This window comes from Myxocyprinus asiaticus, chromosome 33, assembly GCF_019703515.2.
Source record: "Myxocyprinus asiaticus isolate MX2 ecotype Aquarium Trade chromosome 33, UBuf_Myxa_2, whole genome shotgun sequence".
Classification (NCBI taxonomy): domain Eukaryota; kingdom Metazoa; phylum Chordata; class Actinopteri; order Cypriniformes; family Catostomidae; genus Myxocyprinus; species Myxocyprinus asiaticus.
The window spans coordinates 42881700-42903179 of record NC_059376.1 but is presented as its reverse complement, the minus strand read 5'-3'; the positions used below and the strand labels follow the sequence as shown (position 1 = coordinate 42903179).

At 38.5% G+C, this 21480-nt stretch overlaps 1 protein-coding gene across 1 annotated transcript in view; it reads right to left on the bottom strand.

The window, feature by feature from the left end:
* Positions 1-21480, bottom strand: part of fbxl17 (F-box and leucine-rich repeat protein 17) — a 370606-nt gene that overhangs the window by 91013 nt on the left and 258113 nt on the right. The window contains exon 8 of the mRNA XM_051668507.1: positions 11328-11404. Coding sequence (XP_051524467.1) covers positions 11328-11404 — 77 coding nt within the window. The remainder of the gene's footprint in view (positions 1-11327; positions 11405-21480) is intronic.

The window sequence follows — 21480 nt, the reverse complement described above, 5'->3', positions numbered from 1 at the left end:
ACAATTTCTAAATATATATCCAATGTATAACTTGTGATAATATCTAGAAATTACAGTTGTTAAAACATTAGCTTACAGAGATCAGCCAATGCACTGAGAACTGCCGCCATCTACTGGACATACTTGTTATTTCATGTCATTTTTATTTTTTTGTATCCCCTTTTCTCCCCAATTTGGAATGCCCAATTCCCACAACTTAGTAGGTCCTCATGGTGGCGCGGTTACTGACCACAATCCGGGTGGCGGAGGACAAGTCTCAGTCGCCTCCACTTCTGAGACCGTCAATCTGCGCATCTTATCACGTGACTCGTTGTGCATGACACCGCGGAGACTCACAGCATGTGGAGGCTCATGCTACTCTCCGCGATCCACGCACAACTTTCCACACGCCCCATTGAGAGCGAGAACCACCGATCACGACCACGAGGAGGTTACCCCATGTGACTCTACCCTCCCTAGCAACCGGGCCAATTTGGTTGCTTAGGAGACCTGGCTGGAGTCACTTAGCACACCCTGGGATTCAAACTCACGACTCCAGGGGTTGTAGTCAGCATCAATACTTGCGGAGTTACCCAGGCCCCCGTAATTATTTTTTTATTATTATTATTATTTTTATTATTATTATTATTCCAGCAGATGTCACCAGAAACCTCCAATGCATGACACACTGTGATGTTTTGACATTACTGAAATGTTTCTATTGAAGTGAAGATAACATGAAGGTTGCTTATTTTATATGAAAATAAATGAATGGTGTAATTTAGAGCTAAATAAGGTCTAAATACCATAAAATACCCCCCAAAAGCTTCAGTGTTTTTACTTTAGCAAACTGTGTTTTTACATATCTTGACAAAAATTAAAAATGAGAAAAAAATAAAAATATTAGACATATATGTCCGGGTCATTTTTGACCCGCGGAAACCACAAGTGTCACAAACAAACACTGCACAAGGGTTAAGACTGATTCATGAGTCTTTTTTGGTCATATCCTTACAAATAACCATACAAATGGTTGCGCTGTACAGTACAGAAATGTACACGAGATGCTCACAATAAGGAACAGTTTAAAACCATGTAAATAAAGGAAGCAATTGTCATAGCACTACGCTGACAGATTAAGAACTCTTCTTAAAGTTACTTTAAATATGTAAAATGAATATGTACAGTTTATATGTAAAAGTCATGGCAAGATGACATTTTAAGTTTAGTTAATTCATCTCAAAAAGCATTGCCAACTTAATTTCTTTCAACTTAAATCCTTCAAACACATCACTTTTTTTACAGTATGAATAATCAATAATAAATAGAATAAAATGTATTCATGTTTAAAGTGCCACTAAAAAAATTTGCATTTAATTTATTTCACTCTATTTAATACATTTTTATTTTATGGACCATGGTGGAAGAACACTTCATTTACAGGGATGCTCTAATTAGCTCAATATATTATATTATATTATAAACTTCTGGTGTTGTACAGCAACAAAACAATTATTATTATTTTTAATTTTTTTGAGAGAGACAGAGAGAAATGTCTATTAGGGAATAAATAGTCATACTTAAAATAATAATGTAATTAACTGTAACTATGAAATTATTTGCCCAAATCCCTACTGCAAGCACACTTACACACAAAGACACAAGCTCAGGCATAAATCCATATTCGTCTGCACATGCAAATAAAACAGTTGTTTCTCAGCTGTCTTCATCGATATCCTCTGTGTAAACAGATCTTTTAACCGATGCGGCACCAAATGATTCACTAGAAACCGATTTGTCAGCACAATTGGGATAACTCTAACATATGTCTGCTGTATGATATATTAATGTCTTGTGTACTATCAGCTTAAACGAATTGCTGAGCAATATACCATACACTTGAGCCAAAAATAATTACAAGCAAGTAAGAATATATGAACACATACTAAAGAGATAAAAACATGTGCTGGATGTTTCTGGAGAAAACGGCTTGATTTCAATCATGTACAAAACACATTACACAACTAACCTACATCTATACCCTAACTCACGCAAAACATTTCAATGTTTGTCTTTAAGGATTCTATTTGTCTGTTTGTTTGTTTGATCAACAATTTAGAGCTGTACTGGATCGCCACGTGATGTCCAATGTTAAATCTGGCTCTGAAGCGAAACTAGTGGAGAAGGGCTGATTTAAAGGCCCAGTGTTAACCACAGATCTGAGAAGGGTCATTTAGACACTCATTCTGATGTCTGCAGAAGAGTTTATCTTTAGAAAATGAAACATACAAACTGCAGGACTGAATGAACAAGATGACTAAATGTACATGGACACCTTTAATGCTCAAATTGCCCCCCCCCATTTGTTTTGTTTTTTTGCATGATTGGAAGAAGATTTGAAGGAAAACCCAAGGTTACCGAGCCGGCCAGATCCAGCTCCGTTCCTGCTTGGTGTCGGACTCCACTGCTATGTGTCTCTGAGTGATAACGACTCAACGCAGCCGGTGCCAGCCAGACATCACTTCAGTCTATTACGATGGACTTCAGAGGATGAACTGATGCCAACTCCAACCGTAAGACATAAGATATATGCCACTGCCTGAACCTTGGACTTAGGATAGACCCCACCGAAATTACCGGCCGGTTGAACTATGATGTACCTCATTGATCTCGGCCTGCATCACCTCGGTCTATTGATGGACTTACACTCTTATAATGGAATACATAGACTATCAATTAAAGCCTTCATCAGCCAACTAACAAGGACAATGCATCAATGTGAACTTCTGCAGTTAATCCAGGATGAACTTCAACACTTACTTAGTTTACTCATTTTAACCCATGACTTGCACTGCACATAAATAAGTAATATTGTCATTATATTCATGATGTTAGTCAGAGGGGAACTGGCCCCCACAGTGAGCCTGGTTTCTCTCAAGGTTATTTTTCTCCATTAATCAACATCTTATGGAGTTTTGTGTTCCTTGCCACAGTCGCCTTCAGCTTGCTCACTGGGGTTATAAATACAATTATTATTTAATTACTTTGTGTCAAGGAGGAGGGCGGGGCGGGGCCGTGAGTGTGCACGGCCGGTCCCCAATCGGGCTAATCAGCCGAGGAGAGGGGTAAAGCCAAGCCGGATACAGCAGCTGCGTGTGACTCTCTCTTTCTCAAACTGCCGCATCCGGCTCGGCTTTATCCCTGCACACTCATGGCCCCGCCCAGCCTCCTCCTCGTCACATACTTATTTTTATACTCAATTTACAATCATATTTAATCAAACTGCACAATGATGTCTCTAAGACTTTACTTTTCATTTTCTGTAAAGCTGCTTTGAAACGATGTGTGTTGTGAAAGGTGCTATACAAATAAAAATGACTTGACTTGAGTGCATTTGTGGCCATTAATAAATGTGTCATACTAAAAACACCCACTCCATTATTTAGAAAATGTCACTACATTTGTACAAACAGCGTTCTTTCATGTCAATCAGCAAAACTTTCCTCTCAAATCTCCTGTTATCATCCTCAAACTCCTGCACACTTTTGCTTCTTTCAAGCAACATCATGTGCTTCATTTTTTCCCCTGCGATCAAAAAGTGGATGATGGCAATCATCAATCCACTCTATTCTTTAAACATGATGCACCTCAAGGTGTTTCTCAAGGTGACACTGAGCACTTTTACATTTACACAGATAACAAGAAATCACTGTTTACATAAGATTTGAAATCATCTGGTTGTCCTCTGCGTTTGATGTCAAAACGTAAACACACATTTGCACACACTGGAAAAACTGGTAAGGATGGTGGCAAACACTGCTTAAACCATTTATAACCTTACCTCGATAAAGGAAAACTGTTTAAAGTGTTTATATGATACATTGTCAGCTTAATAAGCATTATCTGTGTAAGATTTATTGAATGATTATGCTGAATAAAATGACAAGGGTACGGTCATAAACGGTTCAGTCATAATCTGATTGACATTTTTTGCCCACTATCTCAATTTCGCTGTGCATGTAAACACCTTTACCGCCGTTCTTACGGGTTTATACAACGTGAGCAAGTGTTATGCACATGAGTGTTTACACTTTGATGTGAAAAGCAGAGAATAACCTGATTATTTTAAATCTCATGTAAACTAGGGCTGGGTAAATATATTGTTTTTCTGATTAATCGCAATCTTCATTTGAACAATCCCCGAATCCTGATATTGATTCTTAAAGGGACAGTTCACCCAAAAATGAAAATTCTCTCATCATTTACTCACCCTCATGCCATTCCACATGTGTTCGACTTTCTTTCTTCTGCTGAACACAAATTAATATTTTTAGAAGAATATTTCAGCTCTGAAGGTCCATACAGGGTCCAAACATTGAAGCTTCAAAAAGCATATAAAGGCAGCATAAAAGTAATCTGGACTCCAGTGGTTTAATCCATGTCTTCTGAAGTGATATGATAGGTGTGAGTGAGAAACAGATCAATATTTAAGTTCTTTTTTTACTATAAATCTCCACTTTCACTTTTACTTTCACAATATTCTTCTTTTGTGTTTCTTCTTTTTATTCTTAGTGCATATCATCACCTACTGGGCAGGGAGTTTCTTACCCACACCTATCATATCACTTCTGAAGACATGGAGTAAACCACTGAAGTCGTATGGATTACATTTAGGCTGCATTTATGTGCTTTTTATAGCGTCAAATTTCTTGTCACCCTTTTCTTGCATTGTATGGACCTACAGGGCTGAAATATTCTTCTAAAAATCTTAATTTGTGTTCTGCAAAAGAAAGAAAGTCCTACACATCTAGGATGGAATGAGGGTGAGAAAATGATGAGAGAATTTTCATTTTTGGGTGAACTACCCCTTTAAAATCCTAAAATCAATCTTTCAATCGTCTCAACTAATAATGCCTGTGATTGGCCACTGGCTGGTGAACATTCAGATTTCTCTCAGCAGTGATTAAGTAGTATAGTGGTGAAGAAGCTCAGCAGCGTTTTGAGAGTAAAAGTTTGGTTGTGTCTAAAGACGAGATCCAACACAACCCATTTGTCACTGAATAATGTCTCTTTTAATATCCTTTCTGTTCTTTACAGTCAGTTGTTGATCAAAAACAACAAAAATAGAAATATTTAATTCTAATCACACACAGCACGACTGCGGTAAAGAGCATGCAACTCTTGTTAATATTCACTCAACCGAAACACTTCTGAGAGAAGCTCGCTAAACTGATTCTGTTCTTAAAGAGACAGTACCGATTTAGCACTTGTTCTATATACAAATGCAAATACTTGTAAACAGTTCAAACTATGCATGTAAACTAATTTGTAATAATATATATGAAATATAATTTCAAGCCAAATATTTATTGATGGAATACATGGGATTTGTACATAATCAAAATAATGGAAAAAATGCTAAAATAAAATATTCAACATTAATATTTTCATAATGCAAGTTAGAAGGTTCCTTATATAGTTAAAAGCATTAGCTGAGAATGTTTTTGGTATGTTAGTGTGTGTGTGTGTGTGTGTGTGTGTGAGTGTGTGTTGAGTACTTCAAAACATTCTCTGTCGAGTGGACACCATGGAGTCCATCCATTTCCTGCGCATCTGCGCGCCACTCTCTACTACATCACGGCGGAATTTAAAGGAGCATTATTGCTTCGCTCTGGCTCTCTAAAACTTCTTATTAAAAGCAAACATCAAGATGAAAAAAAGAAATGGACAAGAGGAACACAGCGGACGTCCTGAGCGCACTCCTAAAAGCCATTAGTAAAAAAATAATCAATGTTGGAGCTGGAAAAGAGCAGTTCAAACCGGCGGATACGAAATCTACGTTCGTCCAGGAAATCCACCAATCATTCTATTAGGAGGCAGGACGCGGGAGAACAGGCGTATTTACTCTCCCTCAAAGGAGCAATCTTGTTTGACATCACCCTTAACCGGACCCGCATTAGTCCGGAGAGGCCCGGGGTTCCTTCTAAAAGCCCCGGATCAGGTGACCGCGATTCATCTTGGTTAAACAGTCCAAAAGGGCCAGCGCGCAGTTATCTAAAGCACATTCCTGGGCATCATTAGTGTATTGTTGTGATGATGTGCTCATTCATCACGGTCGGCCGTGGACTCAGATGGAGAGGTCAGCGCACCACGCAGGTGATTACAGTCACTACGAGTTCATCTGAGATGAAACAAATGCTGCGAGGAGTTGGAAGTGATTCGGCACATTAGAAAGGTACTTATATGTTATTACCTAAAGTGGCCTGAAATACATTAGCCAAGGATCAGAGCTTTACTCAAGGGAGAGACTCTAGAGTTCACATGTTTGAGCCCCAAAACCCACAGAACGCTTATTTTTCCTCTTTTGGTGAACAGAGTAACTCTCCAAGATGACCGCTGGACACTCAGTCTTTCTCTACTAACTAGTGGCTTTTTTATATTTATTTTTTAATGCTGATGGCTATCTAGAGAGCGGTGTGACTGACGGCCGATATAATCCCGGATAACAATTTTTGGTTCTCAGAACGCTTTAGGATGGACGTTTTAATGTTCTCTCTTGTTTTACCTGGAAAGGTTGTTTTTCGGGGTTTTTTATGGAAAGAGAATGTTCCCTGCTGGTTTGGAGAACGTTCCCCTAACGTTCTTGTAACCTCTTCTGTAACCCTGCTGTACGTAAATAATAAATCTACAATTGTTTAAACAATAAATAAAGCCTAAAAATAATTATTAGGGAACGTTCTGTATAAGTTTGTATTAGGTTGTCACATAAAAAAATCTGCCTGTAATGTTCTAGGAAGGTTAGTTTATGGTTATAAAAATAAACCTAAAAATAACCATTAGAGAACGTTCTGTATAGAGGCAGACTGGTATATCGGTTTTACCGATTAATTGGTGCCGATAGTTGCTTTTTGGAACTATTGGTTATCGTGTTCCATGTGGCCGTTAGAACGGTTTCTACACTATGACAGCGACGTCTAGAGGTGAAATAAAAACTATACATCGAGGAGATTCGTGCACCAAAATTATTCATCATTTTCTCTTCATATCTTGTGAATAATAATAAACCTTATCACTCATTAAACCTCATCTGGTGAACTAAATACATATATAAACAAACCCTTCATCTGGTGAATACAGTATATATGGCTATTAAAAGATTAATCTGGTTAATACTTAAATGTAGAGCATTGTAACAGAGCAAAGTCTCTGTCATTTCAAAATAAGAGTCCCCGGTATGTTTTGGGTTTGTTTATAGTTAAAAATCAAATGTTAATTTTTTCTGATTATGTTGGAGATTTTGGTTGGAAAATAAACCACATCTTGGATTTTATTAATGTTGGACCCTTGAAGTCTTTGTGCTTGTCATAGTAAAGAAAAGAATGATTTTTTTTTTTTTTTTTTTTTTTTTTTTTGACAAATAAATATTTATTTGTTAAATGTATAAATCCGATTAATTGGTTATCTGCCTTTTCCACCATCTTAGTTATCCTATCGGCAAAACCCATTATTGGTCGACTTCTAGTTCTGGAAACTTTCATTTATGCTTATAAAAAAAAAACAGAACCTGAAAAGAACGTTCCTAGAATGTTAGGAATTGGTTCTCAGAAAAATAACCAAAAGGGAACCGTACGCTAACGTTAGGGGAACGTTGTTTTGGCTGGGATGTGAGATGATTTATATAATTTAATAAAAGCAACAAAAAAAAAACAAAAAAAAAAAGTCGATGAAAAGAAACATTTATTTTACATAATTATTATATTTGAAAACAGAAAATTGGGATTATCCATTCGCTAGACTGTTGGTAAACTTTGGAACTCACGCAAGGGTGAAGTGACACTTTTGTTCATCCGCCAATCAGTCACGGTTATCGGTCATTGCCAATAATCTCAATATGGCCTAATATTCACAGATTAATCGGTTGGGCTATATATCGAAGATATCAAAGAGATGATGCAACAAATACAGAATAGGATTCATGACTTCCATACAGAAATTTCATGAAAATCAACTGTCCGTTAAACACATATTGAACTACACATAACACATAAGATACACATAAGATACACATTTGTGTTTTCTGGGGCACTTTTCAAGTCTAAATAGACGCACAACTTACATAAATTCAGCAGTACACACTAATGACAACAGCCAAACTGTTCATGTGTTAAACCTGCTATAGTTTACTTCCACGTTGCTTCTTCGTCAAATATCAATGTCAAATGTCAATCAAGTCAATCATCAGCGCCACCTTGAGTACGAAATGTACACGCAAATGAGAAACTGATAATTCACCAGTCACACAGAAAATCAACATGATATAGTAGTCATTTTTATGAATATAGTACTAATTTATCTTGTAATAAACAAAGAAATATATATCCTGTGATAGTAAACTTTTATAGATATAAAATAATAATAAAAATATGATTTATGGATGTGCAACAAAAAAAAAAAGCCACACTATTACATATCTCGAGTCTTTAATGAACATATACACTTTTGGTAATTAAGCAGTTATATGAAGAAAAAAAATAATAATGCAGTTTTGCTTTTTTTGTGTGACACTATTCAGAAGAGAAAGGTTGGGCAATACTAAAGAGGTGTGTCATAACTCCAACAAATGAAGTCCCGGGTCACTAAAGACCTGAGGTACAGTGCATCCGGAAAGTATTCACAGCGCTTCACTTTTTCCACATTTTGTTATGTTACAGCCTTATTCCAAAATGGATTAAATTCATTATTTTCCTCAATTCTACAAACAATACCCCATAATGACAACGTGAAAGAAGTTTGTTTGAAATCTTTGCAAATTTATTAAAAATAAAAAACGAAAAAAATCACATGTGCATAAGTATTCACAGCCTTTGCTCAATACTTTGTTGAAGCACCTTTGGCACCAATTACAGCCTCAAGTCTTTTTGAGTATGATGCTACAAGCTTGGCACACCTATTTTTGGGCAGTTTCTCCCATTCTTCTTTGCAGGACCTCACAAGCTCCATCAGGTTGGATGGGGAGTGTCGGTGCACAGCCATTTTCAGATCTCTCCAGAGATGTTCAATCGGGTTCAAGTCTGGGCTCTGGCTGGGCCACTCAAGGACATTCACAGAGTTGTCCCGTAGCCACTCCTTTGTTATCTTGGCTGTGTGCTTAGGGTTGTTGTCCTGTTGGAAGATGAACCTTCACCCCAGTCTGAGGTCCAGAGTGCTCTGGAGCAGGTTTTCATCAAGGATGTCTCTGTACATTGCTGCATTCATCTTTCCCTCGATCCTGACTAGTCTCCCAGTTCCTGCCGCTGAAAAACATCCCCACAGCATGATGCTGCCACCACCATGCTTCACAGTAGGGATGGTATTGGCCAGGTGATGAGCGGTGCCTGGTTTCCTCCAGACATGACGCTTGCCATTCAGGCCAAAGAGTTCAATCTTTGTTTCTCATGGTCTGAGAGTCCTTCAGGTGCCTTCTGGCAAACTCCAGGCGGGCTGTCATGTGCCTTTTACTGAGGAGTGGCTTCCGTCTGGCCACTCTACCATACAGGCCTGATTGGTGGAGTGCTGCAGAGATGGTTGTTCTTCTGGAAGGTTCTCCTCTCTCCACAGAGAAATGCTGGAGCTCTGTCAGAGTGACCATCGGGTTCTTGGTCACCTCCCTGACTAAGGCCCTTCTCCCCCGATCGCTCAGTTTGGCCAGGCGGCCAGCTCTAGGAAGAGTCCTGGTGGTTCCAAACTTCTTCCATTTACGGATGATGGAGGCCACTGTGCTCATTGGGACCTTCAATGGTGCAGACATTTTTCTGTACCTCGATATAATCCTGTCTCGGAGGTCTACAGACAATTCCTTGGACTTCATGGCTTGGTTTGTGCTCTGACATGCACTGTTAACTGTGGGACCTTATATAGACAGGTGTGTGCCTTTCCAAATCATGTCCAATCAACTGAATTTACCACAGGTGGACTCCAATCAAGTTGTAGAAACATCTCAAGGATGATCAGTGGAAACAGGATGCACCTGAGCTCAATTTTGAGTGTCATGGCAAAGGCTGTGAATACTTATGTACATGTGATTTTTTTTTCGTTTTTTATTTTTAATAAATTTGCAAAGATTTCAAACAAACTTCTTTCATGTTGTCATTATGGGGTAATGTTTGTAGAATTTTGAGGAAAATAATGAATTTAATCCATTTTGGAATAAGGCTGTAACATAACAAAATGTGGAAAAAGTGAAGCGCTGTGAATACTTTCTGGATGCACTGTATTCATTAAAGGGTTAAACATCAAATCTGTTCTGATTGGCTGTGATTTTGGCACTGCACATGTTTTTTTTTTGCTTTCATTATAGACTGAAAAATTACTTCAAAAATGACTTACACCTATAGGTAAAAATACAATGATATTCAGTCTTCTGTTGGCATTTAACACGGTCCTGTGCTCTACAGGGGCTGTTTTTCAAGAGCATCCCTCAGGCAGATTCATTTATGTTATTACAACTAACTGCTCTCCCTGTAGACCATAAGTGACACATCTCTGTGTAATGACATCTGATGCTTGTGACTGCTGGTCGTTTTCACCGTGGTGGCATCTATGGGAAACTTACAGTATGTGGCAGAGTTGTGGTCAATTCCTGTGCACATTGTCAACACAAACACGCAATAATTCACCCAGGAGGTCTTGTACTTTAAGGGTGTAATTTTAGAGCAAAATCTTTTTCCACTAAAAATGACTGAAGCCAGTCGTTGTGTTGCTCTGTGTTTGCTGTCATTCGCACACTCTCGGTTACATGTGATGAGAGTGTTAAACTGTGTTGCGCTAATAAAACCCAAATGTGTTTTCGTTACTCAGAAAGGACAAGTGCACAACCTCTTGCCGTACACGTAACATTTACATACACGTCTCATCGGAGACACTTTGCACACTATGTCATGCGGTTACTAACATCCCAGTTATGATCTGTGGATGCTTGGCAGCTCCATGCAGTTATTGTTTTCTAGTGTAATCAGTCAGCTACAGCGGCAAGCGTTTCACGTTGTCCTTCAGTCTCGGCAGGAAGTAATTACGCAAACCGCCCCGTATTTCAGTGCATAAACACGTGCAGATGTTTCACCCTTTGTTGTGTGTGATCGGAGGGTTTGGTTGCCATCATTACTGTATTTTCTGATGGACATGATTTCACGCCTTCAGAGAAACATACTTGAATATACCTTCAAGTTACTATTACCAATTCAAGTTAGAGTTATGATTCAGGTAGCTAGCTGATAGACATGCCAACCAATTGCTGCTCTGTCATGATACAGGTTGACCTGAAAGAAAAAAAACTGACTGTAAAAGATGACAGTTCACACTAATTCTCTTACCGTGGTCTGTGATTTTGCAGGACACCAGATACAACTCCTTCAAACTCCGGCCCTCCTTAGCGATGATCTCCACACATCTGTCAAACACAAAGCAGAGAGGCAGAAAGGGTTAAAGTTCATAAAGGTCACTTCAGTGAGATTTATCAGGATGTCATGGTTTGGCCGGTCAGTTTAGGCTGCTGGTATATGCCGTAACTGCGTTAATAATGTATGTGTGCAAAAAACATGCAAAAGTAGCCATGAATGGTACAATGACATGACGTTTTTTTGAAAATGCATTAAAACTGCAATTCACACACAACAATTACTTTAATACCCTTTGTGACGAGGAGAAGGGCAGGGCCATGAGTGAGCACGGCCGGCCCCCAATCGGGCTAATCAGCCAAGGAGAAAGATAAAGCCGAGCCCGATGCAGCAGTTTGGGAGAGAGAGAGCCACACGCAGCTGCCGTGTGTGTGTGTGTGTGTTTATGTTTGTGTTTTTTACGTTTTCATTAAAATATTACTTTGATGCTTCGTCCAGTTCTCCTTGCCCATTTGAACCGTGTTACATTGGTGCCAGATCCCGGGAAGGAGGAGGGATGTGCTGTCAAGGAGTCCTCGCCACTGCTGTCCGCCCAAAGGAGCAGCTGCGGCCGTCCGCCGGGGGACGGAGGAGTCGCTGCTGGCCGCCTGGACGCGGAGGAACGGCTGCCGTCGGCGAGGGGAGGTGGGGCTCGCTACTGGCCGCCAGAACGTGGAGGGGCGTTCCATCCGCCAGGGGTCAGAGGACTCTCTCCGGTCCGCCCAGGGAAGAGCGGCTGTCATCCACCAGAGGGTGGAGGAGTGGTCGAGGACCAGGTGATGGCATGTCTGGGAACTGCGAGCAATTTTTTGTCTCTTCACTGTCGCTCCGCCTCGCTCTTTCCCTCTCCTTGTTTCCCTCCCAGGTCTCGAAAAGTGGGGAAAGCCTGCCGGCAGGCGTGGCCGGAAGGACAACGCCCCCTCGGAAAGGAGGGGGGGGGGGGGGGGTCCGTCATGCTGGGGTTTCCCGGCCTGAGGCAATGGAGGGAGGAGTGTGATGAGGAGAAGGGTGGGGCCGGGCTGTGAGTGTGCACAGCCGGCCCCCAATCGGGCTAATCAGCCAAGGAGAGGGATAAAGCCGAGCCGGATACGGCAGTTCTGGAGAGAGAGAGCCACATGCAGCTGCCGTGTGTGTGTTTGTGTGTTTTTTTAATTAAATATTACTTTGACTGTTCAGCCTGTTCCCACTGCCTCCTTTCCCATTTTAACCCGTTACACCCTTCTACATGTTTTGTTGTTTAAATGTCTGAGTCATCTAGATATATATATTTTTTTCTGGGGCTTAAAACCAGAAATGTCTAAGTGGTTTGACTGTTTGGAGACAGGAAAAATAAATAAGTAAATAAATAAAATTCTCATAAAAAACTGAACTTCTTAAAAAACAAAAAAAACATTGGCATAAGTAGTTTGGAATAATTATTTTTTATTATTTAAAAAAACAAAAACAAGCAGTGAAACGATGTTTTAAATTATTATTCATACATATTTAAAACACTTTTGTCCAACAAACCAAGGTCAAGTCATCATGTGTTATCTGTCTTCACCTCATGACTGTGTGAAGTTTAAAAAAACATCAGATATTCTGACACTTATGAAAAGGCATATTTTGTTCTTGCACCTTGTGACTTCAAAAATAATTTTGTTAATTTGTAAAAAAAAAAAAAAAGGACATTAAAAAATATGTTTGGAAATTAATAATTAAGTTGTGCACACATAAATTCAAGCAAGGAAAGCTTTTTTTTATTATTAATTTTACTTGATGGTTACAGCACTTGACATTTTTAAAGTCAATATTTTCCATTTGTATTTATTTATTTATTTATTTATTGTAAAAAATACAATAAAAATGTTTACCAAAAATGTATGAAACCAACATGTCCACAAACTCGACTCATGTTTTAAACTTCAATTTTGTTTTGTTTTTAATCATTATTAACACATTGGACAACCTTTTTAGTCAATGGCCCATATGCAGACTTTTTTTTGTTTTTGCTGATTTATTTGTTGCTTGCAAAAAAATACAATAAAATCATTATATTATAGTAAATGTTTTGCCAGTGGCAGAACTGAGTGTACATGAGCAAAAAGAGCAGAATTCAAATCCCATATAACTGGAGGTCCTGCGCCAATTGAGATGAATGCCAATGCTAACAGATATCCAGCATATATCCAGTGTCAGTCATATTAACTAATGCTTTTAATATAAGCATTCATCACCTGAGCTTAATTACATCACACGTTCCTGCCGACAGTTTCCCTGAAACCTAATAATTAAACGTGACTCGCTGGCAGCTCCTTTCTTCTCCAGTGATCCCATATCTGCACCACAAAAGCGTTTGGGAAGAATATGAATAATTTAATTGAATCCACTCTGATTAAAAACGAAAGGGTTTTCACATGGAAAAAGCCTCCGTGCTGAAACTTCTAATGCAACGACTTCAAAGGCGTGTTACCGTCGCTGCGTTATTGTTCAGGCGCTCGAGTCCATGTACACGCTGAAGAATTGCACGAGAGATCAGAAGCGAGTTTAAGAGATTTACACGTTTGCAAAAACACATTGTGATCTGTGTGTATGACCCTGTTAACATTTAACATACACATACTGTAATGCACAAATCCCCTTGAACATCTATTCTCAAGTGTGCAAGTGAATTTCAGTCCAGTAAACATCAGACTGCTCAGAAAAACAATGTTTGTTACTTGTGATGGAGAAAGTTTATTTTCATGCACAATCAGTGCAGATCTAATGCAGGTGAGGCCTGAATCCTCATTGTTCTTGTCTTGATCACTGCATGCCTTCTAAATAGGACTGTCAATCTGACATGTTAATTTAGTGCGATTAATTACAATGACATAAAAATTAATGCAATTAATCAACACCCCCAACCCTGAATTGTGCGTAAACTCTGTAATATGCAATTCTTTTAACCACAGAATCTACAGGGGCAGATCATAAACACCACTAGATCCCAAAAGTTTGACTCGTTCCATGTAATGTGTGTCCAACGACGAGATCCACACAACCCATTTGTCACTGAATAATGTCTCTTTTAATATCCTTTTGGTTCTTTACAGTCAGCTGATCAAAAACAACAAAAATAGAAACATTTCATTCTAATCACACACAGCATGATTGCGGTAAAGAGCCGTTCGACTCCACTCGCGTTAACATTCGCTCAACCAAAACACTTCTGTGAGACGCTCACTGAACTGATGCTGTTCTTAAAGTGACAGTACCGTTTTAGCACTTTTTCTACATATAAATTTAAATACATTTATATAGTATAAATTATGCATGTGTATATATATATATATATATATATATATATATATATATATATATATATATATATATATTTTTTTTTTATATATATATATATATATATATATATATATATATGCAATTTCAAGACTCAGTTAAATTGTAACCAAAATGATCAAAATTAATTAAAAAAATTGTCAAATTAAAATTTTTGTAATGTACTAACTTAGAAGGTCCCATGTAACATTATCAGCATTAACTGAGAGGGAATTTCTTTCATATGTGAGCAAAATGGACATTATAACTGAAATATATCTAAATCAATCGGAATTGAATCGAACATTGTCTCAATACACAGCCTAAGCAATTAATTCAATTAAAATTGTTCGACAGCACTACTTCAAATATTTTTCACTACCACTTTTGATCACTGAACTGACTGATTTCATCTGCTTGGTTTAAATGTGTTTTTTTATTCAGTAAACTGCACAGTCCTTCAACCACAATACTCTCATATTCCACTTCATATTACAATACTGAATACTAAGACACACACACACACAAAAAAAAAAAAAAAAAAAAAAATCAAGGAAAAAAACCTATTAAAACTACACTGTAAACCCCAATCAGTTAACAGAACAAAAAAATTGAGGTAATCAGTTACATACAATTTGTAAGTGGATGTGGCATGGGGGGGCGTGGTCATGTGTCAGTCTGCGGGAGAGGGAGAACGGTAATGCTCGTCACCTGGGTTGTAATTACTCCTAACACCTGTCTCTCATTATATTGATGGCGGAGAAAGGCCTGAAAAGGTTCGCCAGAGAGAGAGGGGAGAATGACCTACAAGCACAAACAGCCGATAGTGCTTATCTTCTCCCGCAGACTGACGCATGACCACGCCTCCCATGCCACAGTGGAACTGTCAGGTTTTGATTTTGTACTACTTATGCATGCTAATTGCTCTTAACTTGAAAATTTGAGTAAGCTAACTCATACAAAAAAAAAAAATTTTCAACACAAATCAGTTATTTCCGGCACTTTATTGACCCAAGTTAAGTCTGAATAGTGACTTGCTTAATAATGGATGAAGCAGTAAGATACACACTTCGCATCAGTGCTCAAGATAAGCTCAAGCTCCACTCTTCACCATAATGGTGACCCCCAAAACTCCAACATAACTGAAACTCTTCTAAATGGCAACATAGCAAAACATTAAACACTAACAAGTTTCCCTCTTTGCATTCATGTTGCAAAAACACATAAAATAACACTATATTTTAACATTTACTTTCCCTATCGAGTCCCATGCAAAGCATGCTGGGAACGGGAAATCCCCTGCCCAATTTGAGTTTACCAAACAAATAAAAATTAAGTTCATTAAACTCAAAACAATAACACAGTTCAGGTTACTTAAAAGGTGTCAGTTTAGTGAACTCAAAAGAAAGAGAAAGCTCTAAATACTCATCAAGATGAATTTATTTGAACTAATTTGAATGATGTAATTTTTCCCTACTCAATACATTTAATTATTTTGAGCACTGGGGTCTACAGTGAGAGGTCGACCAATAGAAGACATTGCCGATATCGATAACTAAGGTGGTGGAAAAGACCGATATCGAATGAATCGGCCGAAAGTGTTTTAAAATCGATTTAGAGAATGTTAAAAAGTCTTTACTTACTATGACAGGCACAGACATGGAGGCTACTAAGAGTCCAAAATAAATTAAATCACAGATGCTGTTTACTGTTAAACCGAAATCCCAATAATAACCAGAAAAATATAATTTTGTGCATAACGCTGGACTTTTAACTATTAACAAGCCCAAAACACACAAGGGACTCAGCGACTTGGCTTTGTTACAATGCTCTATCATTAAGTATTTACCAAATAAAGCTTTTTATAGCCTATATATTCATCAGATGAAGAGTTTAGTATTTAAATAGATATTTCACCAGATGAGGTTTAATTAGGAGTATGGTTTTATTCACAATATCTGAAGTTGAAGACAGTGTTTTGCTGACGAGGCCTGTTTTCACAGTGTCGCATTTTCTTTGCACATTATCGCTTCAATTTTGAACACATTATTATTTTTTTAAATGCATTGAAATATGCATTGAAATATGCATTGAATTCCCCACGTTACTTTGTAACGCTTTACTGTAATCAATTAGTTTTTCCTTGAAACATATTATATTCCCATTACTACGAGTTTATGACACATGCAGATAAGACAAATGCAGATCTGAAGCGCAAGTACCTACTGAAGCACTTGACACGGCAACATATACACTTTTGAGAGATTGCAGGGGCTGTTCACACCGAGCGTGTTTTTGTGCACGTCTGCACTGTGTTTCAATTGTTTTCTGATGTAATGATGCGCTAGATGGACGTCTTTGACTGCTGCAGCGTGTCTTGCGGTTCCTTTCGAGGTTTGTGCAGGACCGACGGATTTTATACACCGTGTCAAGTTAAAAAGAGCTTCAATAATTAAAAATCCACTTCGAGACACCTGCATACTGTTTCATTTGTTGTGCTACATCTAGCAGGCGTCACTAAGATTCGATGTTCTGAAGAAGTTCAGGTGTCAAAGAGGGCTTCATGTGACTGTTGCACCGTTACGCATGATTCCAGATTGTAAAGTATCAGTCCAAATAAAGTTTCAGCGCGTGATAAACTGTAAGCCAATATTTTTCCCCTTCTGCTCTGGTTTGCTGAGGGGCCGCTGTAACGGTTTACTGTTACAAATGTTGCTTATGGTGCAAACATGAAATGTAGCCATTTGCAACTAATGTACTTACTTGGAGAAGAAATGATAAAGTTACAGAGTTACAGATTTTATTAGCCATTTAGGAACAGTTTAAGAACAGTTCAAGAATAATTGTATTGACGTTATTGGATTTATCTGAAAGAATTAAAATAATAATTTGATTTACATCCTTTTATTGTCCATCTGGTCGAAGTTGATATACTGTAGGTTTTAGAAAAGTAATTAGTAATGAGTAATTTAATTACTTTTCAGACAGAGTAATTAGTACACTAAGCTAATTACAATGTAAAAGATGTAATTAGTACTTAATTACTTTTGTGGAGTAACTTACCCAACACAGATTGAAGTGAGGATAAAAAATATGGATGGATATTGTCAATGATGTACGATTTAGATACATTAAATCCCCACATGATTGTTTTAATTTCATCTCTAGTGGCTGCTGTTATACAGTAGAAAAAAATAAAATAATTTAAATGTAGAATCATCCAGCTCTGGCCACAGAGACACAGACACACACACAGACACACAGACACACACACACACACACACACACACACACACAAAAGCAAACTGTTGGCATACATTTTTGACAATAACTGATAATTCCAAAAAGCAACTATCTGCAACGATTAATCGATAAAATAGATATATCAGTCTAACTTTAATTGAAACAGTCTCTAATTCTGTTTTTTAATCTCCAATGAAAGCCTACTGAAGAAGCCATTGTTGATCCATCAACCCAAGAGCTGTTCTTCTGAGACCTTCACAATCTAATGTACAGTGATGGCACTTTATTCCCGCGAGTGACCCAATCCGGCCCGGAGATAATCACAGGGGTTCATCTGACCCAACGGACCATCTGGCGCCAGACCAGCCCAAGAGCATAAGAGGAACTCTGTGAAATCTTCTCAAATGACTCCGAGTCATAATTTCAAATGGAAGTATCAGAGTTTCAGGATAAGTGACGATCGCAGCTAACAAACGAGTGGATCCACTGGCTGGCATCGGGCGCTCCTCGTGAGAGCTTGTTACCGCACGCCTTGCACGCTGGGGTCAGGACAAAGTTAATTAGGATTGACGTCTACAAACAGCACAGGCAGTTTTATGGGCAGCACTGGATGTGATTTGAGGAGTTGATGAGGAAATGGAATCGCTGGAGTCACATTAAAGGAGCCGGAGTGATTGAGACACCCATCCTGACTCTGAGCGACTGATCCATTGAGCTTCATTAACGTGAAAAATGAAAAACGAAAGAAAAGAGATACACGCTGTTAGAATTCTGTTCATTTGAACACATGTTATACTGGATTTCCTTAAAACAGAGCTGATAGTCACTTTTAAAACTTCTTAGACCAATTGTGATTAATTTTTTTTAACTGTTTCACAGCCCTAATATTTTACTTGTAATAGTTTTGTTTAATAGGTTTAACTAAGCAAATTCAAAATGTTTCCAGGTCAAACCTCGAGCAAGAGTAAAGGGATAGTTCACCCAAAAATTAAACATTCTGCAATCATTTACTCACCCCCATGTTGTTCCAAACCTGAATGACTTCTTTCCAGTCAACAATCTTTTTTTTTCTCCATACAAGCACAGTGAATGGTGACAGAGTCATTCTAACATCTTTTGTTTTCCAAAGAAGAAAGTAAGTCAAACGGATTTGGAACGACATGAGGGTGAGTAAATGATGAACATTTTTGGTCCCACTTTATATTAGGTGTCTTTATCTACTATGTACTAACATTAAAATACATAGAATAGAATGTATGTTGTTCTGCAAAATTCTTCATTTGCTGCTACTGATGTTGAGGCAGAGGCGCAAAAACCATATATGCAAGGTATGTAACGCATAGGGGCGCCATGTGCTGCATACCTCCTCACCCCCCGCTCAAAGCTTATAATGGACGACATATATGAACTAATGATGTGGATGCTTTATTCTTACTCTACGCACATCCCTTGAGATTTTCAATGACCACCATAATACTTCTAAAGCTATTACTGTGTTTTTTGTGTTTCCTCAGCTAACACATCTCTGCTAATTTTCCCTCTTGTGTCGGTGTGGGTGGCCATGACTCAGGGCTGTGATGATTCATGCGTCTTTCACAAACACAAATCTGCCCGATTCCAGCCTTGCTGAAGCAACCCCAGATCATCACCAATCCTCCACCTGGTCGTCTAATGGTTAGACGGAGACCTGGAGAGGCCTTCAAGCCACAGTGTCTTGAACCCACTGTGAAATTTGGTGGAGGATCGGCGATGATCTGGGGGTGCTTCAGCAAGGTTGGAATCGGGCAGATTCGTCTTTGTGAAGGACACATGAATCAAGCCACGTACAAGGTTATCCTGGAAGAAAACTTGCTTCCTTCTGCTCTGACAATGTTCCCCAACTCTGATTGGGTTTTCCAGCAGGACAATGCTCCATGCCACACAGACAGGTCAATCAAGGTGTGTATGGAGGACCACTGGCTCAAGACCCTGTCATGGCCAGCCCAATCTCCAGACCTGAACCCCATTGAAAACCTCTGGAATGTGATCAAGAGGAAGATGGATGTTCACAAGCCATCAAACAAAGCCGAGCTGCTTGAATTTTTGCGCCAGGAGTGGCATAAAGTCACCCAACAGCAATGTGAAAGACTGGTAGAGAGCATGCCAAGATGCATGAAAGCTGTGATTGAAAATCACAGTTATTCCACCAAATATTGAATTCTGAACTCTTCCTAAGTTAAAACATTAGTATTGTGTTGTTTAAAAATGAATATCAACTTTTTTTCTTTGCAATATTTGAGGTCTGAAAAAATTGCATCTTTTTTGTTATTTTGACCAGTTGTCATTTTCTGCAAATAAATGCTCTAAATAACAATATTTTTATTTGGAATTTGGGAGAAATATTGTCAGTACTTTATAGAATAAAACAAAAATGTTCATTTTACTCAAACACATTCCTATAAATAGTAAATCCAGAGAAACTGATCATTTTGCAGTGGTCTCTTAATTTTTTCCAGTGCTGTATATATAGAATCAAGTTTAAACCCCCTTATTTGCCCCTCAACAAACATCTATGTGGTCAAAGCCTAAATTACACAATGCACATTTAAACAAACAAACAAAACCAATATATATATATATATATTTGAGAAAAGAAAATTCCAAAAGAAAAGAAAGAATTCCAAAAAGAACAGAATCCACAATTACTACCACAATTTTGTCTCTCCACATGGTTCTCACCGAGAGCCTTCCAGAAAGGACAAATACCTGTTCCATTTCTTACCTATGCATCTAATCTGCCAAGCTGTTTATATGACATCTTTTCAAATGCCGCCACCCTGCCCAATTCGGTGAACCATTCTTGAAATGAGGGAGCGCCTTTTGACTTCCATTCTCTAAGAATTATCTGTCTGCCGATCATTACACTAGTTTGGACCCAACTTTAATTACCGCCCCATCACCCAATATACATAGCCTGGGGCAGTATGAAATTTGAGTATATAGAGCCTCGAAATTATCTAGAGCCTAAAATTCTGGACTCTTACCCAGAATTCTTGAATCTTAGCACAGAACCACAGAGCATGAGCTATGTCTCCATCCTCCAACTGACATCACCAGCAGGTAGGTGTGTCTTTTAAACTAAGCCTAAAAAAATCTAGAGGGAGTCCAGTAGAAACTATGCAAAATCTTAAACTGAATAAGGCGTACCCTTGCATACCTAGACATCATTTTACCTTTTTTTTTTTATTCTTTCCCACTCCCCATCCTCCAGTACCAAGTTCAAATCTCCTACCATAACCTCTTAAGAGCAGTTAAGGCTCCGTCACCAAGACTCTGAATCAACAAAGAATAATACACTGATGCTTCATGCCCCTTTCCAAAGGCTGTGAGCACTATACAGAGGGTGTCTGCCGACTACCGACCAAAAATAGTACAAAGTAGATGGCACAACTGTAAATACCTGAAAAATTGAGACCTAGAAATCCCAAACTGATGTGTTATATTTTGAAATGATCTCAAAGCTCTGTTTTCATAAAGGTCACCAAGTGTAGCAACACCCCTCCCAATCCAT